This window comes from Chanodichthys erythropterus, chromosome 3 (genome assembly GCF_024489055.1).
Source record: "Chanodichthys erythropterus isolate Z2021 chromosome 3, ASM2448905v1, whole genome shotgun sequence".
In the NCBI taxonomy this organism is placed as follows: Eukaryota; Metazoa; Chordata; class Actinopteri; order Cypriniformes; family Xenocyprididae; genus Chanodichthys; species Chanodichthys erythropterus.
Genome location: NC_090223.1, coordinates 8,014,380 through 8,036,512, shown reverse-complemented (window position 1 = coordinate 8,036,512; position 22,133 = coordinate 8,014,380). Strand labels below are relative to the sequence as shown.

The 22,133-nt window shown below is 41.0% G+C and overlaps 1 protein-coding gene across 1 annotated transcript in view; it reads left to right on the top strand.

Annotated features, from left to right (window-relative positions):
* LOC137002951 (hepatic and glial cell adhesion molecule-like) overlaps nt 1-21,658 on the top strand; it is a 99,866-nt gene extending 78,208 nt beyond the window's left edge. Inside the window, exon 5 of the mRNA XM_067362923.1 lies at nt 21,416-21,658. Coding sequence (XP_067219024.1) covers nt 21,416-21,562 — 147 coding nt within the window. The 3' untranslated portion in view covers nt 21,563-21,658. The remainder of the gene's footprint in view (nt 1-21,415) is intronic.
* The last annotated feature ends 475 nt before the right edge of the window (nt 21,659-22,133 follow it).

The window sequence follows — 22,133 nt, the reverse complement described above, 5'->3', positions numbered from 1 at the left end:
AACTGTGAGTGTAGAGACACTTTAACCTTTAAACACACTGTGGTTTAATACGCTTCTGCTGAAACAAACGTTCATAAACAGTTTCAGATGTCACTGATGCCTTCAGGAGCCACAAGTGTCAAAAAGGAGGCGATATTTGTGTGTATTTGCACATGAAGGTGTGTGTGTGAGAGATGAAGTGTGAAAACCAGCAGAAATGCAGTGCACAAGAAAATTATTTTTAATATTGAGCAATGAAACTCAATAAGACCACTGCATCTTAAACCTCCAGAATCAATCAATAAATAAATATATATATACCAGTCTGCAGTGATCAGTATCTATCAAAAGTGCTCCAATAAGGAACAGTGGTGAACCGGCGACAGGGTCATGGACGGCTGAGGCTCATTGAAGGCTGGCCCGTGTGGCCCGATCCAACAGATGAGTTACTGTAGCTCAAATTGCTCAAGAAGTTAATGCTGGTTCTGATAGAAAGGTGTCAGAATACACAGAGCAACACAGTTTGTTGCGTATGGAGCTGCAGATCAGTCAGGGTGACCATGCTGACCCCTGTCCACCACTGAAAGAGCCAACCGTGGACACGTGAAGTATTCCCTGGTGTCTGTGGCCTCTTTCAGCAGGATAATGCTCCTGCCACAAAGCAGAAATGATTCAGGAATGGTTTGAGGAGCACAACAACGAGTTTGAGGTGTTAACTTGGCCTCTAAATTCCCCAGATCTCAATCCAGTCGAGCATCTGTGGGATGTGCTGAACAAACAAGTCCATAGTTCTTTTTAACCGGTTCTTTTCAGTGAACAGGTTGAACCAGTTCACCAAATCGGACTGAATCTTTCCAAACAGTTTGCATCACCAGTAAAAAAAACACTAATCCACAAATTACTGAAGTTACTCACTTTTGACGTGCCGAAATAAACCAACGTCCCTGAGTTATTCAGTTACTCCAACAGTACAGTGACTTAACCTGCTGTGAAGAGAGAACTGATGATGATGAGCAGCAGAGCAGCTGATATGAGTGAGCATGTGTGGCGCACAAGAACGAACTTACACGGCCTGTCACTGTTCTCGTTCTCGAGTCAAGAATCGGTGCAACGGTTTTCGGATCATCAGTACACAACCGAGAACCACTTCTTTCGAACATGTCCGATTTGAGAACCGATGAGCTGATGATACTGCGCATGCGTGTGCTTTTTCAAGAGAATGAAAAGCACGTTAGTCAAGTTTTGTTGAACATCGGAGAGTGTGATAATATAAAACATACTGGAAATATGTTTATGACTTAATTCAAAATACAAAAAGTTTATTGTGCTTTTCCAAATACACCAGAGCAGATTAATAGCATACAAAATACTGTACATAATAAACTACATGCCAACATGAAATAGTTCAATTTTTTTTTTATATTAAAAGGCAATATAGTAAAAGTTGTGCAGTTGTGCTTTCAAGTTAATTTTTTTAAAAAGGTTGGAAACAATTAATTGTTTGTAAAACTATCAAACTAAACATTTATTTGTTTCATAAATAATCCATGGACAGCTTATTTAATTTCAAAACAAGGTGATATAAAGATTAAAAAAAATGACGTAATCAAACTACAGCGAGAGCAAACAAACGACTCCTTTTGAATCGCTCTCACGGTTCTCGAATCTCAATCTCAAAAACAGTTTTGGATCACCAGTACACAACCACTTCTTTCTGACGGGTCCGATTTGAGAACCGATGAACTGATGATACTGCGCATGCGTGATTCAGCGTGTGATCTGAAGCTACCGAACAGTATTATGATTGTCAGAGCACCGGTTAACTAGGACAACTGATGCTATGAGAGGACTCGAATGTAAGTTTATTTAATTACAAATAAATCATAATGTAAGAGAATCAAGGTTTCTGCTCTGATGAAGACTAATTTATTCACTTTATAACTGTAAAACTTTGTTTGCACATCACTGCCTGTATATGTGTTTGGATGCTTTAGATGCAAAACTAAGTTGTAAGAAATGTTTCAGATTAAAATGATGTTTTAGCTGACTGATGTTATGATTACTGACTTTATATATTTGAATGTGTTAAGTGTTTTTTCATCCCGGCCTGCGATGATGACGTCATTACGTCAGAGCGTAAAAGAACCGGTGAACCATTTTTTTTTTTGAATCGAACTGTCCGAAAGAACCAGTTCATGGAAAAGAACCAAACTGGTTTGTCCATGGAGGCTCCACCTCGCAACTTACAGGACTTAAAGGATCTGCTGCTAACATCTTGGTGCAGATCCCACAGCCAACTTCAGGGGTCTAGAGGAGTCCATGCCTCGACGGGTCACGACTGTTTTGCAGCAAAATATTAGGAAAATGCTCATAATATTAAGCGTAAGGGTCTCCAGCAGGCTGCCAGCGCAGGGAACCTGAGAATTTGCTCATTGGCAAAACGTTGGCCCCTTAGTGCTGGCTCTGCACGGGCAGCCCTCATTTAACCCCAGGAATTCCTCACTGGACCCTTAATATTAATCTACAACAATAAATCTGGCAGCACAGGGTGCCAAACATTTACCATTAATGAAAATAATGATTAATGATCATTAAAAAAGAAATGGTCAGTGACTGCAGGGGCGTCTGCCACTCAAACATTCCCTAAATCACACTCTGTAAAATATAAATGTCTCTGATTCTGACCATTGAATCATCAATAAAGTGATCAACTTCATCTAACCAGAGTTTCTCTTGCAGTTTTTGTTTAATCAAAAGTGTTTCAGAAACACAGTTACAGCAGCCAGAGAAACATTAAAGTTAGGAGGTCAAGGGTCAAGAGCCCAACTAAAGCAAACACTGACCTCCATAACGGTGACTTCAACTGTGATTTTCAATAAAACATCAACATCTAAAAGTTTAGTATGAAAGAAATAGTCAAACTGGATTGTAGTAAGTGAAGATGTTGAGATCTAGACAGATCTATTAGTGTTTAATGTTCTGCTGCTGATCATGTGACAGTGTTTTCAGCTTATTTAAATAAGGAGATTTTACTTTATTCCAGTCATTTGACCGTTTTATCATCTAACTGTTTTGTTATTGTATTAATTACAGATTATTTTTGTAATGTTTAAAGTTGCTCTGGGCCGGATTGGGCTGATCCACACTGGGCCATCATGGGTTAATGTGGGCAGTTCTCTGGTGTGGGCTGATCACAGAGAGGCCGCAGTGAGCCCAAAGCTGTAGACCTCGCCTGGGAAAGCCTGTACTGGGCCTGTTTAGGTTTGATGTGGGCTGGACCTAGAGCACTGTGCCTGCAACGAGTCAGTATGGGCCCTGCAGGAGCATGTTTGCAGGGATGTGAATAGCCCCCCATGTTGCTAACATAATTTAACACGTTGCTATCTTGATTAGCAGCTGCTAACATAATTGAACATTTAGGTAACATGAATAACATGTTGTTAACTTAATTTAAAATGGCGTTAGCATGATTAACAGGTTAGGATGATTAACATGTTGGTAGCATGTTAACGTGTGGTTATGTGGTTGCTAATGTACGCAAAATGGTTTAATCTAATCATGGTTTCTAGGGTACTGGGGTGGTTGCTATGGTGTTGCCCTGCAATTTCTAGTGTATAGCTATGGTATTCTGAATGATTCCTAGCATGCTATGCAGGTGCTAGGGTATTCTGGGTGGTTTCTAGGGTGTCGCTATGTGGTTGCTAAGGTACTCAGGGTGGTTGCTAGGCTGTTTATATGCAGTTGCCAGGGTACTCAGATTGTTTGCTAGGGTGTTCCTATGCAGTTGCCAGGGTATTCTGAGTGGTTGCTAAGGTATTGCTTTACAGTTGCTGAGATATTTGGGGTGGTTGCTAAGGTGTTGCTGTGCGGTTGTTAAGGTACTCACGGTGGTTGCTAAGGTGTTGCTATGCGTTTGCTAGGGTGTTGTTATGCAGTTCCTAAGGTATTCAGGGTGGTTGTTAGGGTGTTGCTATGCACTTGCTAGGGTACCTGGGTTGGTTGCTAGGGTGTTGCTAAGGTATTCTGAGTGGTTGCTATGGTGTTGTTATGCAGATGCTAAGGTACTCAGGTTGGTTGCTAAGGTGTTGCTATGCAGTCACTAAGGTAATTCAGCTCAATTGCTAGGGTGTTGCAAGCATGATTAGCAAGTTATATTATTATTATATATTATTTATAACATCCTTAATCTCACACATACATATAACACATATAATCTAAATATATAAACTATATATAACAGTTAGGTCCGATTTATTAATTAAATTCTGATTGGATTATGATGGTAATAGGCACTTTGCTAAAGATAAAATTAGTTTTGTGCCTCTGACAATTGCTTCGATCTTCTTTTTGCTCTGAATTGTATGTAGAAAATACTTGAGGTTTGCCACAGACTTGTCCCACCACCTACAACACAAATTAATGTTTCTTCAAGTGCTTCATGCTTGAAAAATGTGCAGAAAACTACTTTTAAACAGGAGATGACAGGATTTTACTGTACATATTTACAGCAGTCTATTTGAACAGGATTAGTATTACCTGATGTAATATTTCCGGACCTTTTTACAGAAGGTAAAAGTCGCCGTAATCTTTACTGACATTGTCTGTGATGATTACTAAGATGGCACATTCTCGGACGGGACTTAAATCATTGAGAAGCTCTGGTAATAATTACTTTACCCCTCCTCTCCATGTCAAACTAATCCCGTCCGAAAAGGGCTAAACTGACCCTAAATAATATTGCTACAGAATGTGTACAGGACATTTAAAACATTTAATAATGGTCATTTTATGTTTACTTTTTTTTCCACTTTTTTGATGGATGACCTTTGACCTGACATTTGACCTTATGAAATATGATATTAGCCCTCTGGATATTTCCCTTTCCCCAATGTTGACCTTTGACATGGTTTATGAATATGTCTATTGATTCCCAGCATTTTTGAAATATCTATAATGTTGACCTGTGGGTCATTTGTGGGGTGGAACAAATTGATAATTTTTGAACTTTGACCGTACAAACTGGAAGTCCGGAGGGTAATTTTAAAGGTTGAGGGTCACGCATGTGTTGGACAGATGTGTGGTAGCATCAACATTCCAGCTCACAGGACACTCTCACCTCATTCTCTCTGTGAAAATGAAATAAATAAGAAGCAGTCAGATTAAAATAACAAAAGAATAAACAAGCTATATTTTATAAAATAGATAAAACACAGATAAAAGATCTCATTGTCTCTCCAAGCACATTCTTGCAAACAACACGTGAAACACACCATATCAGACTTAATTCAATATACGATTTCATTAATAGCCTCGGGTGTGACGAAGCAGATTTTCTACAGAACTAGAATACAAGTCCAATTTGTGTGAGCACTTACTGTGTGAGTAAAATAGAGCAATGGCTTCACCTGGTGGTTACGCTAGGCTACGTCCAATATATTTAAAAGGAAAAGTAATCTAATAAAAATTGGATGATATAAATGATCTAGCCATGACTTATTTAAACTTTTCTAGTTACCCATGTTAAACAGAATATTTTTAATGATGTGTATTTTTCAAGAAACAAATTCTAATACAGGCTCTGTTGTTATATATTAAATATTTCTGGTAAGACAGATTGAAACCCCACAATTACCTGTGGCAGTGACGTCACCCGCCCCCATACCACGCCCCATATTCAAGGTGGATATAAAATGAGGCCCTGAAATGCCCAGGAAAACGTTTGTAACTTCGGACTTTTATGATTTCTTCGGGGATCTTCAGCGATGAACAGCCATGGTAAGTCAAACATTTTAAAACTCTTCAAATTTACAGTTGTGGCCAGAATTATTGGCACCCTTCATAAATATGATCAAAGATGACTGTAAAAATAAATCTGCATTGTTTATCCTTTTGATCTTTAATTCATAAAATTAGCAAAATTGTATCCTTTCATTGAAGGAAAAGAATTGAAAGTGGGGGAGAAATAACATTAAGAAGTAAATGTTTTTCTCCAAAACACGTTGACCACAATTATTGGCACCCTTTTATTCAATTCTTTTTGCAACCTCCTTTTGCCAAGAAAATAGCTCTCACTCTTCTCCTATAATGCCTGATGAGTTTGGAGAACTCCTGACAAGAGATCAGAGATCATTCCTTCATCCAGAATCTCTCCAGATCCTTCAGATTCCCAGATCCATGTTGGTGCTTCTTCTCTTCAGTTCACTCCACTCATTTTCTTTAGGGTTCAGGTCAGGGGACTGGGATGGCCATGGCAGAAGCTACATTTTGTGCTCAGTGACACATTATTGATGTTTGTTTTGGATCATTGTCCTGACAGATGATCCAACCACAGCCCATTATAAGATTTCTAGCAGAAGTGGTCAGGTTTTGATTTTTTATCTGTTAGTATTTGATAGAATCCATGATACCATGTATCTGAACAAGATGTCCAGGACCTCCAGCACAAAAATAGGCCCACAACATTAAAGATCCAGCAGTATATTTAACCGTGGGCATGGGGCACTTTTTATCCATGTGTGCACCAAACCCATCTGGTGGGTTTGCTGCCAAAAAGCTCTTCTTTTAGTTTCATCTGACCATAGAAGCCGGTCCCGTTTGAAGTTCCAGTCTTGTCTGACAACTGAATATGCTGGAGATTGTTTCTGGATGAGAGCAGAGGATTTTACTTGAAACCCTCCCAAACATCTTGTGGGGATGAAGGTGCTGTTTGATCATTTTTTAGGCTTTCTGAGACTCAAGATTCAACTAATCTCTGCAATTCTCCCGCTGTGACCCTTGAAGAGTCTTTGTCCACTCAAACTCTCCTCCTCACTGTGCATTAGGACGATTTAGACACACGTCCTCTTCCTAGCAGGTTTATAACATCTTTAGTTGATTGGAACTTCTGAATTATTACCCTGATAGTGGAAATGGGGATTTTCAATGATTTAGCTATTTACTTACATCCACTTTCCATTTTGTGAAGCTCAACAATCTTTTTCTGCACATCAGAACTATATTCTTTGTTTTTCTCATTGTGATGAATGATTAAGGGAATTTGACCTTTGTGTTTCCTCATGTTTATACTCCTGTGGAACAGGAAGTCATGGCTGGACAATTTCATGTTCATGATCACCCTGGTGTGCTAAAAATTGTAAATATGAATGAGAATATACTTCAGAGATATTCTACTCAATAAAAATTTCTAGGGGTGCCAATAATTGTGGCCAACGTGTTTTGGAGAAAAACATTTACTTCTTAATGTTATTTTCCCCCCACTTTCAATTCTTTTCCTTCAATGAAAGGTTTGATTTTTGTTAATTTTATGAATTAAAGATCAAAAGGATAAACAATGCAGATTTGTTTTTAGAGTCATCTTTGATCATATTTATGAAGGGTGCCAATAATTTTGATGGCTTCTGGAAAGTGGATGGAAAAATATACGTTTTCAAACGAAATTAACATATTAGTGTGGACATGGCCTGTATAGATTATTTTTAAAAACCATTAAAACAGATTTTCCACATTAATGGATGTCATGCTGTGGAATACGTTGATTACTATAACTGTAAATCTGAAAAAATAAGATAGTGTTACCCTGAGGAGTTTGGTGTGAATTAGATCCTATTATGTTTTTCCGCTTCCTCCAAAGTTCAAGGATGGATACGTCAGACTCTGTGTCTGAATATGATGTGAGGTTGATTATTTGTTCAGCACAGCCGATGCTTCTATCTGTATAAAATAAAAATAAATAAACACACCAAAACTACTTTCTATAACAAATGTAATGCTGTGAATATCGTAATATTTTCTATAAAAATAATAAAAGAAAGATAGTCTTACCATTAATTACATTAAGCTGAGGTGTTTGGCGTGAGGTAGAGTCATCTATGTTTTTCAGTTTCCTGGGAGGTACATTGACACTCACCTCAGGTCTACCTGTTTCAGCAGTACTGATTTATCCCGCCGGAGAACTCGTGACCTGTAAGTAGGCTGAGCTTCTCTTATCCAATCAGCATCGCTGGTGCTTGAACCGTGTTCTTCAAAGTCCTGCGTCAGATCAATAAACCCTGGTTGTGTCACTAGAAGTGCTCTTTCTATAAAAGATAAATATGATTCATATTTTACATTAACATTATATAATATTATTACAAGGAAAAAAGATGTGTACGTCATCCGGGGTCCCCGTCACTTTAAACAAATAACAAATTGGTAAATTTAATTTTGTATAAATAAATAAAATAAATAAAATATGCACTAACAGAGATTTATGGCAGTGAATGCATCCTGTTCAACAATTGATCCTATTAAATATATAAAAAGCCTGTTATGAATTTACACAAATAATAAGATTCATATTCAAACATTACAATTAACAATAAACCATAATTTATCTCCATTAAAAAATTAATTAAATTAGTATGTGAAATATATAACGTTTAAAACAGATTAAACTAAAATTTATCTCAATTAAAACAAAAAAATCGCATCAAAAAAGCATCACTTTGGCTCCATCTTGTGGTTCAATGTAGAAACAACAATACAGAACCCTAGCATACTTTTAACAGAAGCAAAAATTGTATTAAATGTTTCTTTACAAATGAAAAAGGTAGAAAAATAGTATGTGAAATATATAACATTTAAAACAGATTAAACCAGAATTTATCTCCATTAAAACATCGCATCAAAAAAGCAGCACTTTGGCTCCATCTAGTGGACAATGTGTAGAGATGCAACATCATAGCATTGAAGCAGAAGTATTCATACATTATAACTTTCTAACAGTCGTTTTATATAAATTAATAATAAAATCATATAGCCAATATATCAGCAGTGTGTGAAAGCCATTTACACAACATTAAGAAAAACTTTTCCACATATTGACTGTGAAAATGACTGTAAAAATCACAGGATCATTAACCCCTGATTAACGCGTATACAAGTCTTCAATGCGTAATCAGACTGAAAAACTACATTGTCTCATATAATTATACACCAGCATGATCACAGAGTTATGACGTTGTCTTGGATGCCAATAACAACCGAACATAATGATACAATCTTAACAAGCTACTCGATAAATATCAATGCATAAAAAAAGAAAAGTCAAACAGACAACAAAAAAGACGAATAAAACTTTCGCCAATTATGAAAACAACATGTTGAGCGAATAACGAACATTAAACAATAACGTTAAGGAAATGTAGATTACAGAAATATTAAATGATAAATCGGTAGAAGCTTTTTCCTCTTTTCAATGAAATACATCCATCCTCACTAAAACACGTGCATTTTAAAAGCCACAGCTTAAATATTAAAAAGAAACAATCGCTGACATCTTTTTCGGAGACTGGAGAAAAGCAGCTGCAGATTTAGTTCAACTCGCAGAGAAGTGTAGCTGAGATTTATACACTAGTATATATATATTGTATTTGAAAACAGTGCATTTTATTCATTAAATTAATCTCACTAATAAAAGTAAATAGTTAACCCAACTGTTGGGTTAACATAGCACCTTCCCAACTGTGGGTTATTTTTTAACCCAACTGGCTTTTAACCCAACCATTTGGTTAAAAATAACCCACAGTTGGGAAGGTGCTATGTTAACCCATAGTTGGGTTATCTGTTGGGTTATTTTTAACCCAACATTTTTTAGTGAGTATAGCTTATATATATATATTGGCATTTTGGTGAACGGTTTCAAAATACAACAGTTTCTAATTTCCCAAGTTCCTAAAAGCTACATTTAAACAACAAAAAGCCATGAATGTGATGATAAACGTTGAAGATTTGGTGATAGAGCGACAGAAGAGCTGAAGGAACAGCCAGTGATGGTCGATTTCGACACACTGATTCATGAAGCTCCGAATCTTTATGAATCTTTTGATTCGAATCAGTGATTCAGAGTGTGTCAAACTGCCAAAGTCACGTGATTTCAGTAAACGAGACTTCATTACATCATTACTGTTTCTAAACGCTTCAAAACAGATGGAAATTTCAATGGTTCACCGGTAGAGGGCGATGATAAAGTGAAAGTGAAAGTGAAAAGAAACTATGATACTATTTTGTACTGATCATTTAAATTCTCCAATTGTTTGTCATAAATCAGCATCTCAGGAAAATGTTTCAAATCAAAATATGTCCTTCTGTTATAAAACAGGACATTTGTAGATGTGAGCAGCATCATATATGTGTAAAGAATGAAGTCTGTCAGGTAAAACAAGAGCTTATTGACTCAGTTCAGTCAGTCTCTATTTTATTAGAGCAGCAGGAGGAGATACTGTAAATATTTAGTGGATTCGTAGAGTTACGCTTCAACTAAGTTTAATGCTGCAACACAACCATATTTAGTAGTGCGTAATATATAATTATTATTATTATATATTCTGTCATCATTAACAGCAGCTTCCCTGAAATCGGAGCGTCACCGGATGGCCTGACTGTGTGTAAAAATGTCCTTTCAAGTGTCGGTCCTGCAGCGTCCAGCAGGCATTGGACATGAAGCACAACACAGACGCTTCAGATCCAGACACAGATTTATGTCACACAATCAAATCACTGCGATCTTGTTGTCTGGACTGAAAACGATTTCACTGTGGCGCGTGTCTTTCCAGACCAGGATTTCTGGGAATCTTGTCTACAGAAAGCACAAGAATTCCTCAAGAAAGTGTGTCTCCCAGAACTTGAGACAAAATATAAAGGACATGCAGCCTCATGTTCCCAGAGAAAGAGAGCAGGAGTGAAGAAGAGGCTGGTGTTTATGAAAGAATTGCTCTTACTCAGTTCAGAGTGTTTTTAAGGTGTTTTCCTGGACTCGAGAGTGTATTATCCACTCGCACACACCAAACAGAAACCAATCATCCATCTCATATGCTGGTTTATCTTTAGGACGACAAAAGTATCCATATTAAAACTAATTATTGTAATCAACAGTGGGAATACTATATACTAGCCTAACTTAGCTTGCTCACTTTGCCACAATGTCGACAGAATAGTGCTAAGTTACAAAATGCAGAGGAACCCATGACTACTCCTCTCGGGAACAAAACAAAATGAGATATAAATTTATACAGTTTCAACCTGGAATTAAGATGGTTTTGATCGATCGGATCACAAGTGGATGACACTATACAGGTGTAAACGGGGAGTAAAACGTTTTGATCTTGTCCGCTTTCAATCACTCCCAGAAGAAGCTGAAAACACATTCGATCAGGATTGCTGTCGTAGTGTAAACGCTCATGTGGTTGAATGTGTTCACTAAAGACACCTACTCTCCATCTACTGACCTAATGAGTGAACATTATAAGAGCTCTAGCCGGACAGGATTTAAACTTTGTCAGCTGAAGACCCAAGTTTGGTTTGAAGTCACCAGCACAATGTTCTCTCAGCGTTCCTGATTTCTAACACACTCACGGCTCGACTGATCTCACTGTCAGAGCAGAAACTAAAGCTGCTTGTTATGACAGAGACACCGGAGGCAGGAATAAAAGCAGTTAAGGTGTTTATTGGGCAAACAGCAGAGCAAAACGGGTGATGAATGATGTGGTGGAAGATCTCAGAGGTGGAATGAGAGATAATACTGTCCTTGTTGAAGTTGCAGATGAATGAAGATGGAGACGCTGGAGAAGGCAGATGGAAACACTCACACACACTGGCAGGTAGACACACGAGGAGACTGGAGACAATGGAGACGAAGGAGATGATGAGGCTGGGTAAGTATCGCTTTGGGAGTCCTTGAGGTAAGTTTACAACTGGTGTAACACAAACGAGACCGGACAGTGAGTGTGTGTGAGTGTGGGGTTTAAGTGCTGGTGTTGATGACTGATGTGATGAGCTTCAGGTGGCGGTGATTAGTATGCTGGTGATTGGGTGCGCGGGTACTGAAGTGAGGTGGAACCTGACGTGTCTGTGACAGTACCCCCCCTCCCATGGCCCGCTCCTGAGGGCCGAGGACCCCGACGTCGTGGTGGTCGTCCTCGAGGTCGTGGGGCAGGTCTGTCTGGATGGTTGGTGTGGAAAGCCTGTAACAGAGCAGGATCAAGGATATCATTCTTGGGGACCCATGAGCGTTCTTCGGGACCGTAGCCTTCCCAGTCCACCAGGTATTCCAAGAGACCACCACGGCGCCGGGAGTCCAGGATCTCTCGTACCACGTAAGCAGTTCCATCGTCCAGGATAAGTGGAAGGGGGGGCTCGACGGCTGCCACGTCAGGTTCTGTGGAGGGAAGAACAGAAGGGTGGTGAGGTTAATAGTGACACGTGGAAGGTGGGATGAATTCTTTTGTATTGTGCAGGGAGTTGTAACCGGTAGGTGACGGGGTTGATCTGTCGCAGGATGGTGAATGGGCCAATGAAGCGGGGACTCAGCTTCTTGCAGGGCAGGCGCATCCTGATGTCCCTGGTGGACAGCCAGACCTTCTGCCCCGGTTGGTAGGTTGGAGCGTGGGAGCGCCAAAGGTCGGCTGTCATCTTGCGCCTGCGCAGGGCTCTCTGCAGCTGGTGGTGAGCTGAGTCCCATACCCTCTCGCTCTCCCGAAACCAGTAGTCGACGGCAGGAACGTTGGAGGGTTCCCCGTTCCAGGGGAACAGTGGGGGTTGGAAACCGAGTACGCATTGGAAAGGTGTTAATCCAGTGGTGGCTTGACGGAGGGAGTTCTGGGCGTACTCGGCCCAACCCAGGTACTGGTTCCAGGAGTTCTGGTGGCCGTGACAGAAGGTACGCAGGAAGCGGCCGATCTCCTGGATCTTCCATCGGGCAGGATGGTGTCGGGGTCTTCGTTCCTTTCCTCGGGTGCATGGAGACGTGAGAGAGCGTCAGCTTTGAGATTTTTGGAGCCTGGACGGTAGGATATTGTAAAGTTGAATCTTGAAAAGAACATCGTCCATCTGGCTTGGCGAGGGTTGAGTCGTTTGGCAGCCTTTAGGTACTCGAGATTTTTGTGGTCAGTGAGTACCTGGAACGGATGGTTAGCTCCCTCCAGCCAATGCCTCCATTCTTCAAGGGCGAGCTTGACAGCCAGGAGTTCCCGGTCCCCGATGTCGTAATTAACCTCCGCCGGGTTGAGCTTGCGGGAGAAGAAGGCACATGGATGGAGCCTACTTGGATTCCCCTGCTGCTGTGATAGGACCGCTCCCACTCCGGTGGTGGAGGCGTCCACCTCAACGACGAATGGCAGGTCTGGATTGGGGTGGACGAGGAGGGGAGCGGTGGTGAAGGCTTTCTTGAGGTGTTCAAAAGCTTCGTTGGCAGGTTGGGACCAGGACAGAGACTTGGGCTGATGACGGAGTAGGTTGGTGAGTGGACTGACGATGGTGCTGTAGTTCTTGATGAAACGGCGGTAAAAGTTGGAGAAACCTCGGAAGCGTTGGAGTTCTTTTATGGTACTTGGGGTTGGCCAGTTCTGGATGGCGGAAACCTTCCCCTCGTCCATCCGGATGCCACTGTGATCGATCACGTATCCCAGGAAGTGGACAGAGGGCTGATGGAATGAGCACTTCTCTGCTTTCAGGAATAGATGGAACTGCCGTAAGCGTTGGAGGACCTCCGCAACGTGGTGGCGATGTTCGGCCAGGCTCCGGGAGTAAATAAGGATGTCATCTATATACACTAGGACGGACTTGTGGAGGAACTCCCGGAGCACCTCATGGATGAAATCCTGGAATACGGAGGGGGCGTTGACCAGGCCATACGGCATAACGAGGTACTCGTAGTGGCCGGTGGGCGTGACGAAGGCGGTCTTCCACTCGTCCCCCTCGCGTATCCGGATGAGGTTATACGCGCTGCGGAGGTCCAGCTTCGTGAACACAGTGGCACCACGGAGGTGTTCCAGGGCCGCTGGGACGAGGGGAAGTGGGTACCTGAATTTGACGGTTATCTTGTTTAAGGAGCGATAATCGATGCAGGGCCGCAAGCCTCCGTCCTTCTTGGCCACGAAGAAGAAGCTTGAAGCAGCAGGGGAAGTAGACGGGCGGATGTATCCTTGGTTAAGGGCCTCTTTGATATATTCCTCCATGGCCTTCTCCTCCGGTACTGACAGGGGGTATATGCGTCCCCTAGGCACTGGTTCACCCGGCAACAGATCGATGGCGCAGTCCCATGGCCGGTGTGGAGGAAGCTTGGAGGCGCGTTGCGGGCAGAAGACGTCACTGAAGTGGGCATAATCGGGTGGAATGTCGACGGAGCGCTTATCCACAGGGCTTTCGATGGAGGTTGCGTTAATGGAGAGGTCTTTGGAGAGAGGAGATCTTGGAGTAGGAAGGTCTGGGAAACAGCTGTAGAAGCAGTGGTCGCCCCACTTCAGGACTTCGCCCGTGCGCCAGGAGATGGTGGGGTTGGGTTGTTCCAACCACGGACGCCCTAGAACCACGTCAGCGGTGGATTCCTCCAGAACCAGCAGATGGATGTTCTCAGTGTGGAAGATACCCACTTGCAGCTGAAGCAGTCCAGTCATCCGTCGGATCATCCTTCGGCTCAGGGGTTTGCCCGTGATGGAGTGGACCTTGTAAACATTCGGAGAAGGCGAGGTCTTGAGCCCGAGGTGTCGACAGAGGGCGCCGGAGATGAAATTTCCTGCTGACCCTGAATCGAGGAGCGCCACCACTGAAATAGAAGCATTAGCCGCAGTAAGGTTTACTACAGTAGTGAGTGGTTTCATTTTTTGGATTGAGGGAATGATGGCACTCACCACGGGTCGAGGAGGACGAATTGGGCATGCGGAGATTACATGCCCAGGGGAGCCACAATATAGACATAGATTCAGGGTCAGCCGTCTCTGTCTTTCTGTAGAAGATAAGCGGGAGTTATCCACTTGCATGGGTTCACTTGCTGGTTCTGGGGAGCTGACGGGTTCGAACCGACGGAGGAGTGTGGTGGTTGGTAGCTGGCTCTGGTGCTCTAGGAGGCACGACTGCATACGAGAACCCACGCGGATGGCGAGTTAGATGAAGCGTTCGAGTCCTAGGGAGTCCTCGTATGCAGCGAGATGCAACCGCACGTTGGGCTCCAGCCCTTGTCGAAAGGTGGTGATGAGGGCTTGTTCGTTCCAACCACTGGTTGCGGCTAGCGTTCGAAACTGCAAGGCATAATCATTAACACTCTTATTTCCTTGTTTAAGGTTGTACAATTTCTCACCAGTAGACGAGTCGGTTAGGGGTTTTCCGAAGACTTCTCTGAAGTGAGAGACGAATGCAGGGTATGATTTAACGACAGAGCTTCCTTGAGTCCAGAGAGAATCCGCCCATAGAAGGGCCTTACCTTGCAGTTGTGATATTATAAACGCTATTTTAGCCGTGTCGGTGGGGTAGAGGTGCGGTTGCATCAGAACCAACTCACACTGCAGTAGGAATCCGCTGCATTCCTCCGCCGATCCAGAGTAGGGCGCCGGTTTGGCCATGGGACTGGCGGTGAAGACTGGAGAAGCAGCCGTGGCGGTGGATGCGGAAGCGGCAGCGGTGGTGGGTGCTGGTGATGGTGGTTGTGAGGTGAGTGCTCGACGTAAAACGTCCACGAGCTCCTGAAAGGGGTCCTGTTGGCTCATGCTGATGCTTAGCTGTTATGGTCCGTACTTCTGTTATGACAGAGACAACGGAGGCAGGAATAAAAGCAGTTAAGGTGTTTATTGGGCAAACAGCAGAGCAAAACGGGTGATGAATGATGTGGTGGAAGATCTCAGGTGGAATGAGAGATAATACTGTCCTTGTTGAAGTTGCAGATGAATGAAGATGGAGACGCTGGAGAAGGCAGATGGAAACACTCACACACACTGGCAGGTAGACACACGAGGAGACTGGAGACAATGGAGACGAAGGAGATGATGAGGCTGGGTAAGTATCGCTTTGGGAGTCCTTGAGGTAAGTTTACAACTGGTGTAACACAAACGAGACCGGACAGTGAGTGTGTGTGAGTGTGGGGTTTAAGTGCTGGTGTTGATGACTGATGTGATGAGCTTCAGGTGGCGGTGATTAGTATGCTGGTGATTGGGTGCGCGGGTACTGAAGTGAGGTGGAACCTGACGTGTCTGTGACACTGCTGCTCTCCACATGTTTTTCTGTCATCTCTGGGAACGTCCATATATCATTTACCTGAGCTTATTTTGTCAATTAGATCAAAAGATACATTTACAGACTCATAGACCCTCAAATAAATCTGGAGAAGTGGGTGAAAGTGGACAAAAGAGACCCAAAAAAACAAACAAAAATACCAGGTGTAAACAGGAATGTGTCTTCCTCATTCACTTGTGATCCGATCAACCAAAACATCTTAATACCATTTTACCTTTGTAGGAACCATGGACGATTCAGACAAATGAATCACTCAGATGACTCTTTCAAAACTAATTATAATTCTAATTAAGAATTGGAATTCCGACTCCAGCTCGTCTACAGAGGATCTTTGCTTAATTATCTTTACGACATCCTATGCTTCCTGACAGCAGGAGAAGTGACAAGCCAAATGGTCACCCAGGAAGATAAATATCTTTGATCTTTGATCTTCAGATCAGAAGAAACAGAGAAAACAATGCAGGCCATTTGTTTCTCTAAGGAACTAAAACTTTACAGGAAACCCAATAAAGACTATTTGGCAACAAAAACTGCATCAAAATTGTTCCAAACAATTTTAAATGGACTTATCAAACATATTTTAACTGCATACATTTTAAATTGTGTCCACAGGTAATAACTGTAACCAGTTAGGCTTTAGGACACCCACAATCCATGTAAATGTGTTAACTCTTGAATGACTGATTGAAAGTATGCCTTATTTGAACTTTTCCAATTTGATTCTTTTCCACTTTCCTATATCCTTTCCTATATCATGACTTGAATGAAATCTGTTTAAACTATATTGTATTCCATTTAATAGAAATTATGTTGAAATTACCCTCTGCTGCTGAAGCAGAGAACGGGATGTAACACCTATGTTTTATTGGGGGCAGAGAAAGGCCCTTTTGAAACAGGACGATGTCTGATTGGCCAAAACTCCTCAGAGGTGTGACAAACAACTAAGTTTAAATTGTCACATTGCAGGTTAGTTTAGTTCTAAAGGTTAGTTCTGGTCAAGGAAAACAGAGCAGAACAGAAGAAAGAACCGGTCAGCCATGACCAGAGTACCAAGAACAATGGAGTAACAAGAAGAACAGACAAGCCGCTCATTTCAAGCCATCCAACTTCCATTCACTTTTCTTTCCTTAATTTTCTTTTTCGTTGAAAGTCTCGTGTTCTAAGTTTCGCCGCAAAGTTCAACCAACGACTTCTGCCGCTTCAACTCCAGCGACAAAGACTTCCCTTTAAATTTTTCAGCAAGCTCAAACGTGATTGGGTTCTACCGAACACAACACGGACCTTGAAGACCCTGCGACAACTCATTGACTTGGAAAACTCTTCTCTACACCCCAATCAGGGAAATTCACATTCAAAGTCGACGCAAGCAAGTACCTCCAGATTAAAACTGAACTGGTGCATTTAATGATTCATGGTTCGTTCAGGTCAGATCTTCTGAAAAGCATAACTTTGCTAGGAATTCATCATATCACACTCTCTCTCTCTCTCTCTCTCTCTCTCCTAAACTCTCTCACTTCCTGTCTTACTGCAACGCGTATGAATGAATGTATGTATGTATGTGTGTGTTCGTGGTAGAATAAATAAAGTCTTTTATAGATTTTAAAAGAAAGTGTCTTGTATTATGTGCTTCTATAATTTAATGTCTTAAACTGTGATCTAATACGTTACCACGCTTTAATCAGTGTTTTCACGATTGTTGGATATTTATATCCGCTAGAAGAGCTTATTATGGCTCGAGCAAATGAACGCTGGACGTCTCAGTTGCTCGTTCGTAATCTAAACAACTCTTCATAATTCCCTATAAATATTTCATTTGAGATAATTTTACTTTCTAGGGTGTTTTCCCTACACCTTCATTAACTGGCATGTTAGTTACAGTGAAAGTGCTAAAATAATGTAATTTCGTGTTCAGACACAAGGGGGAGATAAAGTGCTGAATCTGGGTCTTCTGGAGGGAAAAACTGGCTGATGACATACAATCATTTCATCATTTGTGTTTTGATCCACAAATACTTCTCTAAGATGTTTACTAAAGATGAATAAATCTGGAAAATCAACTGATAAACATATTAGAAAAGCAGTTAGTCTCAGAGCAGTCTTCAGCTTAGAGAGACGCAGATGAACAAACACAGATGGAAATGGACGTCTCTGAGATGAACGTGTGTATCAGGGGGTCATTTTACTCAGATCTTAATTTCTGAGGCCATGAATGTTAATGCATGACGTGTTAAATATGAACGTAAAATATATCAAAAATAAAGACCATCATAATAATAATATTGGTCTATTAGAACAGTTAATCATCTGCAGACCCCTTTATATGCGTACTTTCCATATTCATTTCACGAGTTCACACTTACAAATAAGTCAGGTAAATTAATTGGTAAACGTATTTGGCGTGCTGTCCGGGGAGAGGGCTCCGAGCTCGGTAATCGGCCCGAACACAGAGTACCCCTCCTTTTAGATTATATGAAGTAATCCAGAGAGTGTGAGGAGACGGGTGGTGGAGGGATTCTGGAAACTGTCGAGGATCCTTGGGTGAGTTTGACTGTGATTATATACAGGCCTGAACTTGTGCCAATTGGGTAGATACGTTGATTACAGATTGTTGACAGCTGGTTGAGATGACGTAATGATTAAGATGATGTAATGATTGGGTATCTTATTTGACTTGTTCCTCCTGAACTACGTTTATAAAACATCATTTCAAATCTTGAGATTCACTGACTGGAACACAGACCATCTCCAAACACACACACTAACTTCTGTTCACTGTAGTTCTCAGTGCTTTAGACATGATACACATAATTTCAGAGGTCTGACACTGACAGGACGCCATCTAGTGGCTGCTGAAACCTCTCTGAACACACGCACTGACCCATTAAGACCTGCTAACTCTTCAGAAGGCCTTTATTAACCCCTGGAGTCGTGTTGTTTATGATGGATGGATGTGGATTGAGACACTTTCTTCAGCTCAAACTCGTTGATCCTGTTCACTGCCATTAAAAAGCTTGGATGCATCAGGATATTTATTAATATTTCTCTGATTGTGTTCATCAGAAAGAAGAAAGTCATAAACACCTAGGATGGATTGAGGGTGAGTAAAGCTTGGGCTAATTTTCATTTGATAGTGAACTAATCCTTTAAGTATGAAGAAATATGTTCAGTGTTTATAGTTCAAGGACAGTTTTGATGAAAGTGAAAGACACCAGAACTGGATCAGATCGGTAAAGTTAGCAACATATTCACAGATTATTGATTTCCTGGATCAATAACTCATGAGCTTAACATTGTTATTAATGTTCTATTTGACCCCATTCAATGTTAAATGTAAAAATCATTTTTTATTATTCATATTTAATGGCTTTTCTTAATTTAACTCTCTGACAATTGGCTAAACATAAAATGACCATCATTAAATGTTTTAAATGTCCTGAACACATTCTGTAGCATCAATGTTCTTTGGGTTTAAACTGACTTTTCTTATGGGGTGAGATTGAGGTTGTTATAAATAATACATAGTAATAATACTAATATTATAATGCTAATCATGCTAGCAACACCTTAGCAACCACTCTGAGTACCTTAGATACCCTAGCAACCACATAGCAACACCCTGGCAACCAACTCAAGTACCCAAGCAACTACATAGCAACACCCTAACAACCAATCAGAGTACACTAGCAACAGCAAAGCCGCACCTTAGCAACCACCATGAGTACCTTAGAAACCGCATTGCAGCACCCCAGCAACCACCCAGAATACCCTAGCAACCATATAGCAACACTCTAGCAACCAACCCAAGTACCCTAGCAACTTCTTCTTCTTCATTTATAAAGCACTTTCTCACAACTACTAGTTGATCCAAAGTGCTGTACAATACAGGTAGAATAACACTTTATAGCAACACCTTAGCAACCACCCTGAGTATCCTAGCAACCACATAGCAACACCTCAGCAACTAAACCAGGTATCCTACCAAGACCATAGCAACACCCTAGCAACCACCCAGAGTACCTTAGAAACTGCATAACAACACCCTAGCAACTGCATAGCAACTCGAGTCTGACACACTCAGTTCAGTTCATCAATCTTTTTAAGAGTCTCTGACCACTCGTTTAATAAAGCATAATATTTCAGTCATATTATTAGAAATAGTTCCCATTCTCTCCTTTCTGTAGCTCATTTTGAGAAGGCATGGCAGTATCTGAAGGAGGAGTTTAGTTTCACTGAACCACTTTACAACAGACCCGCAGATTCATTCGCTTTAAGAAACATTTTAACGAGTGTCAGGATACGACTATTATCACAGTTCTGTTTCAAACTATTTCATAAAATGTTTGTTTTCATCTGTTTGTGCTTGTGTCAGGCTGGTGAGTATTTTTATAGTCTCACTTCACTTTATTTTATCATTTAAACACATTATTCCATCATTCATTAATATTTTCCAGTTGTATAAGATTAATATAGTCAGATATTTGTGTTGATGCTGCTGCTCCTTTCATTGACTGTATATTGAAATGAGTGAAGAATTAATTTGAGTGATTATGTGTGTTTGTGTTCAGGTGTGTTTGTTGCTGATGCAGTGAAGTCAGAGTCAGTGACTGAGGGAGAATCAGTCTCTCTGAACTCTAGTTTCACTCAAATACACAGAGATGAAGAGATCGACTGGAAGTTTGGTGAATTTCTCATAGCTAAAGTGAAGAAAAACAAAGAGAGCAAGTTTTGTAAGGAAAGTGTTCAGAGTCAGACTGAAACTGGATCATCAGACTGGATCTCTGACCATCATCAACAGCAGAACCACAGACTCTGGACTTTATACAGTCTCCAGAGACACAACGATCAACACCATCAATCTCACTGTCTATGGTGAGGAGAGAATTACTATCCTGTTACATCTGTGGACTAAATTCACCAGATAATGTTACTGAGAATATGATAAAATGATGGAGAATTCTGTGATGATGCTGATCATTTTATCCAGAAGATCACAGTGATTTCTACTGAATCTGATTCATTCTGTCATGTTTTCAGCTCGTCTGCCTGTTCCTGTCATCTGGAGAGACTCTTCATCTTCATCATCATCATCATGTTCATTGGTGTGTTCATCTGTGAATGTAAGTCATGTGACTCTCCTGGTTCAAAGGAAACAGTGTATTCTCCAGCATCAGTGTGTCTGATCTCAGCATCAGTCTCTCTCTTCCTCTGGAGGTGGAATATCAGGATAAAAACACCTACAGCTGTGTGATCAACAATCCCATCAGCCATCAGACCAGACATCTCAACATCACTGAACTCTGTCACACATGTGGTACTTCACTGGCACTCTTTGTCTATGTATATTTTCACAAACTAAATATTTCTATTTTAACATTTCTCATTTCTTCTCTCAGTAGAGTGTTGTGGTTTTACTGAAGCTGTGATCCGATTGGCTCTCTCTGCTCTGGTGGGCGTGGCTACTGTGGCTGTTCTGGTTTATGACATCAGATCCAGAAGTCTTCAACAGAAGAAGAGCGTCCAGAAATATCCATCAAACTCTGATTAATCAGATATCAGGAAGGTAGAGATGATCTTGAACAACTGAAGATGTGATATTACAAGAAATAACTCAAAATAACTCGACACACATTAAAGGGTTAGTTCACCCAAAAATGAAAATTTCTGTCATTTATTACTCACCCTCATGTCGTTTCACACCCGTAAGACCTTCATTAATCTTCAGAACACAAATTAAGATATTTTAGTTGAAATCTGATGGCTCAGTGAGGCCTTCATAGGGAGCAATGACATTTCCTCTCTCAAGATCCATAAAGGTACTAAAACACATCTAAATCAGTTCATGTGAGTACAGTGGTTCAATATTAATATTATAAAGCGACGAGAATATTTTTGGTGCGGCAAAAAACAAAATAACTTATTTAATGATGGCCGATTTCAAAACACTGCTTCAAGAAGCATCGGAGCATAATGAATGTGTCGAATCTGCTGTTCAGAGCACCAAAGTCACATGATTTCAGCAGTTTTGGCTTTTGATAAATTAATTAAATTTAAATTGACTATTAACATTGGCGCTCCGAACAACAGATTCGACAGATTCATTTATGATCCAAATCTTC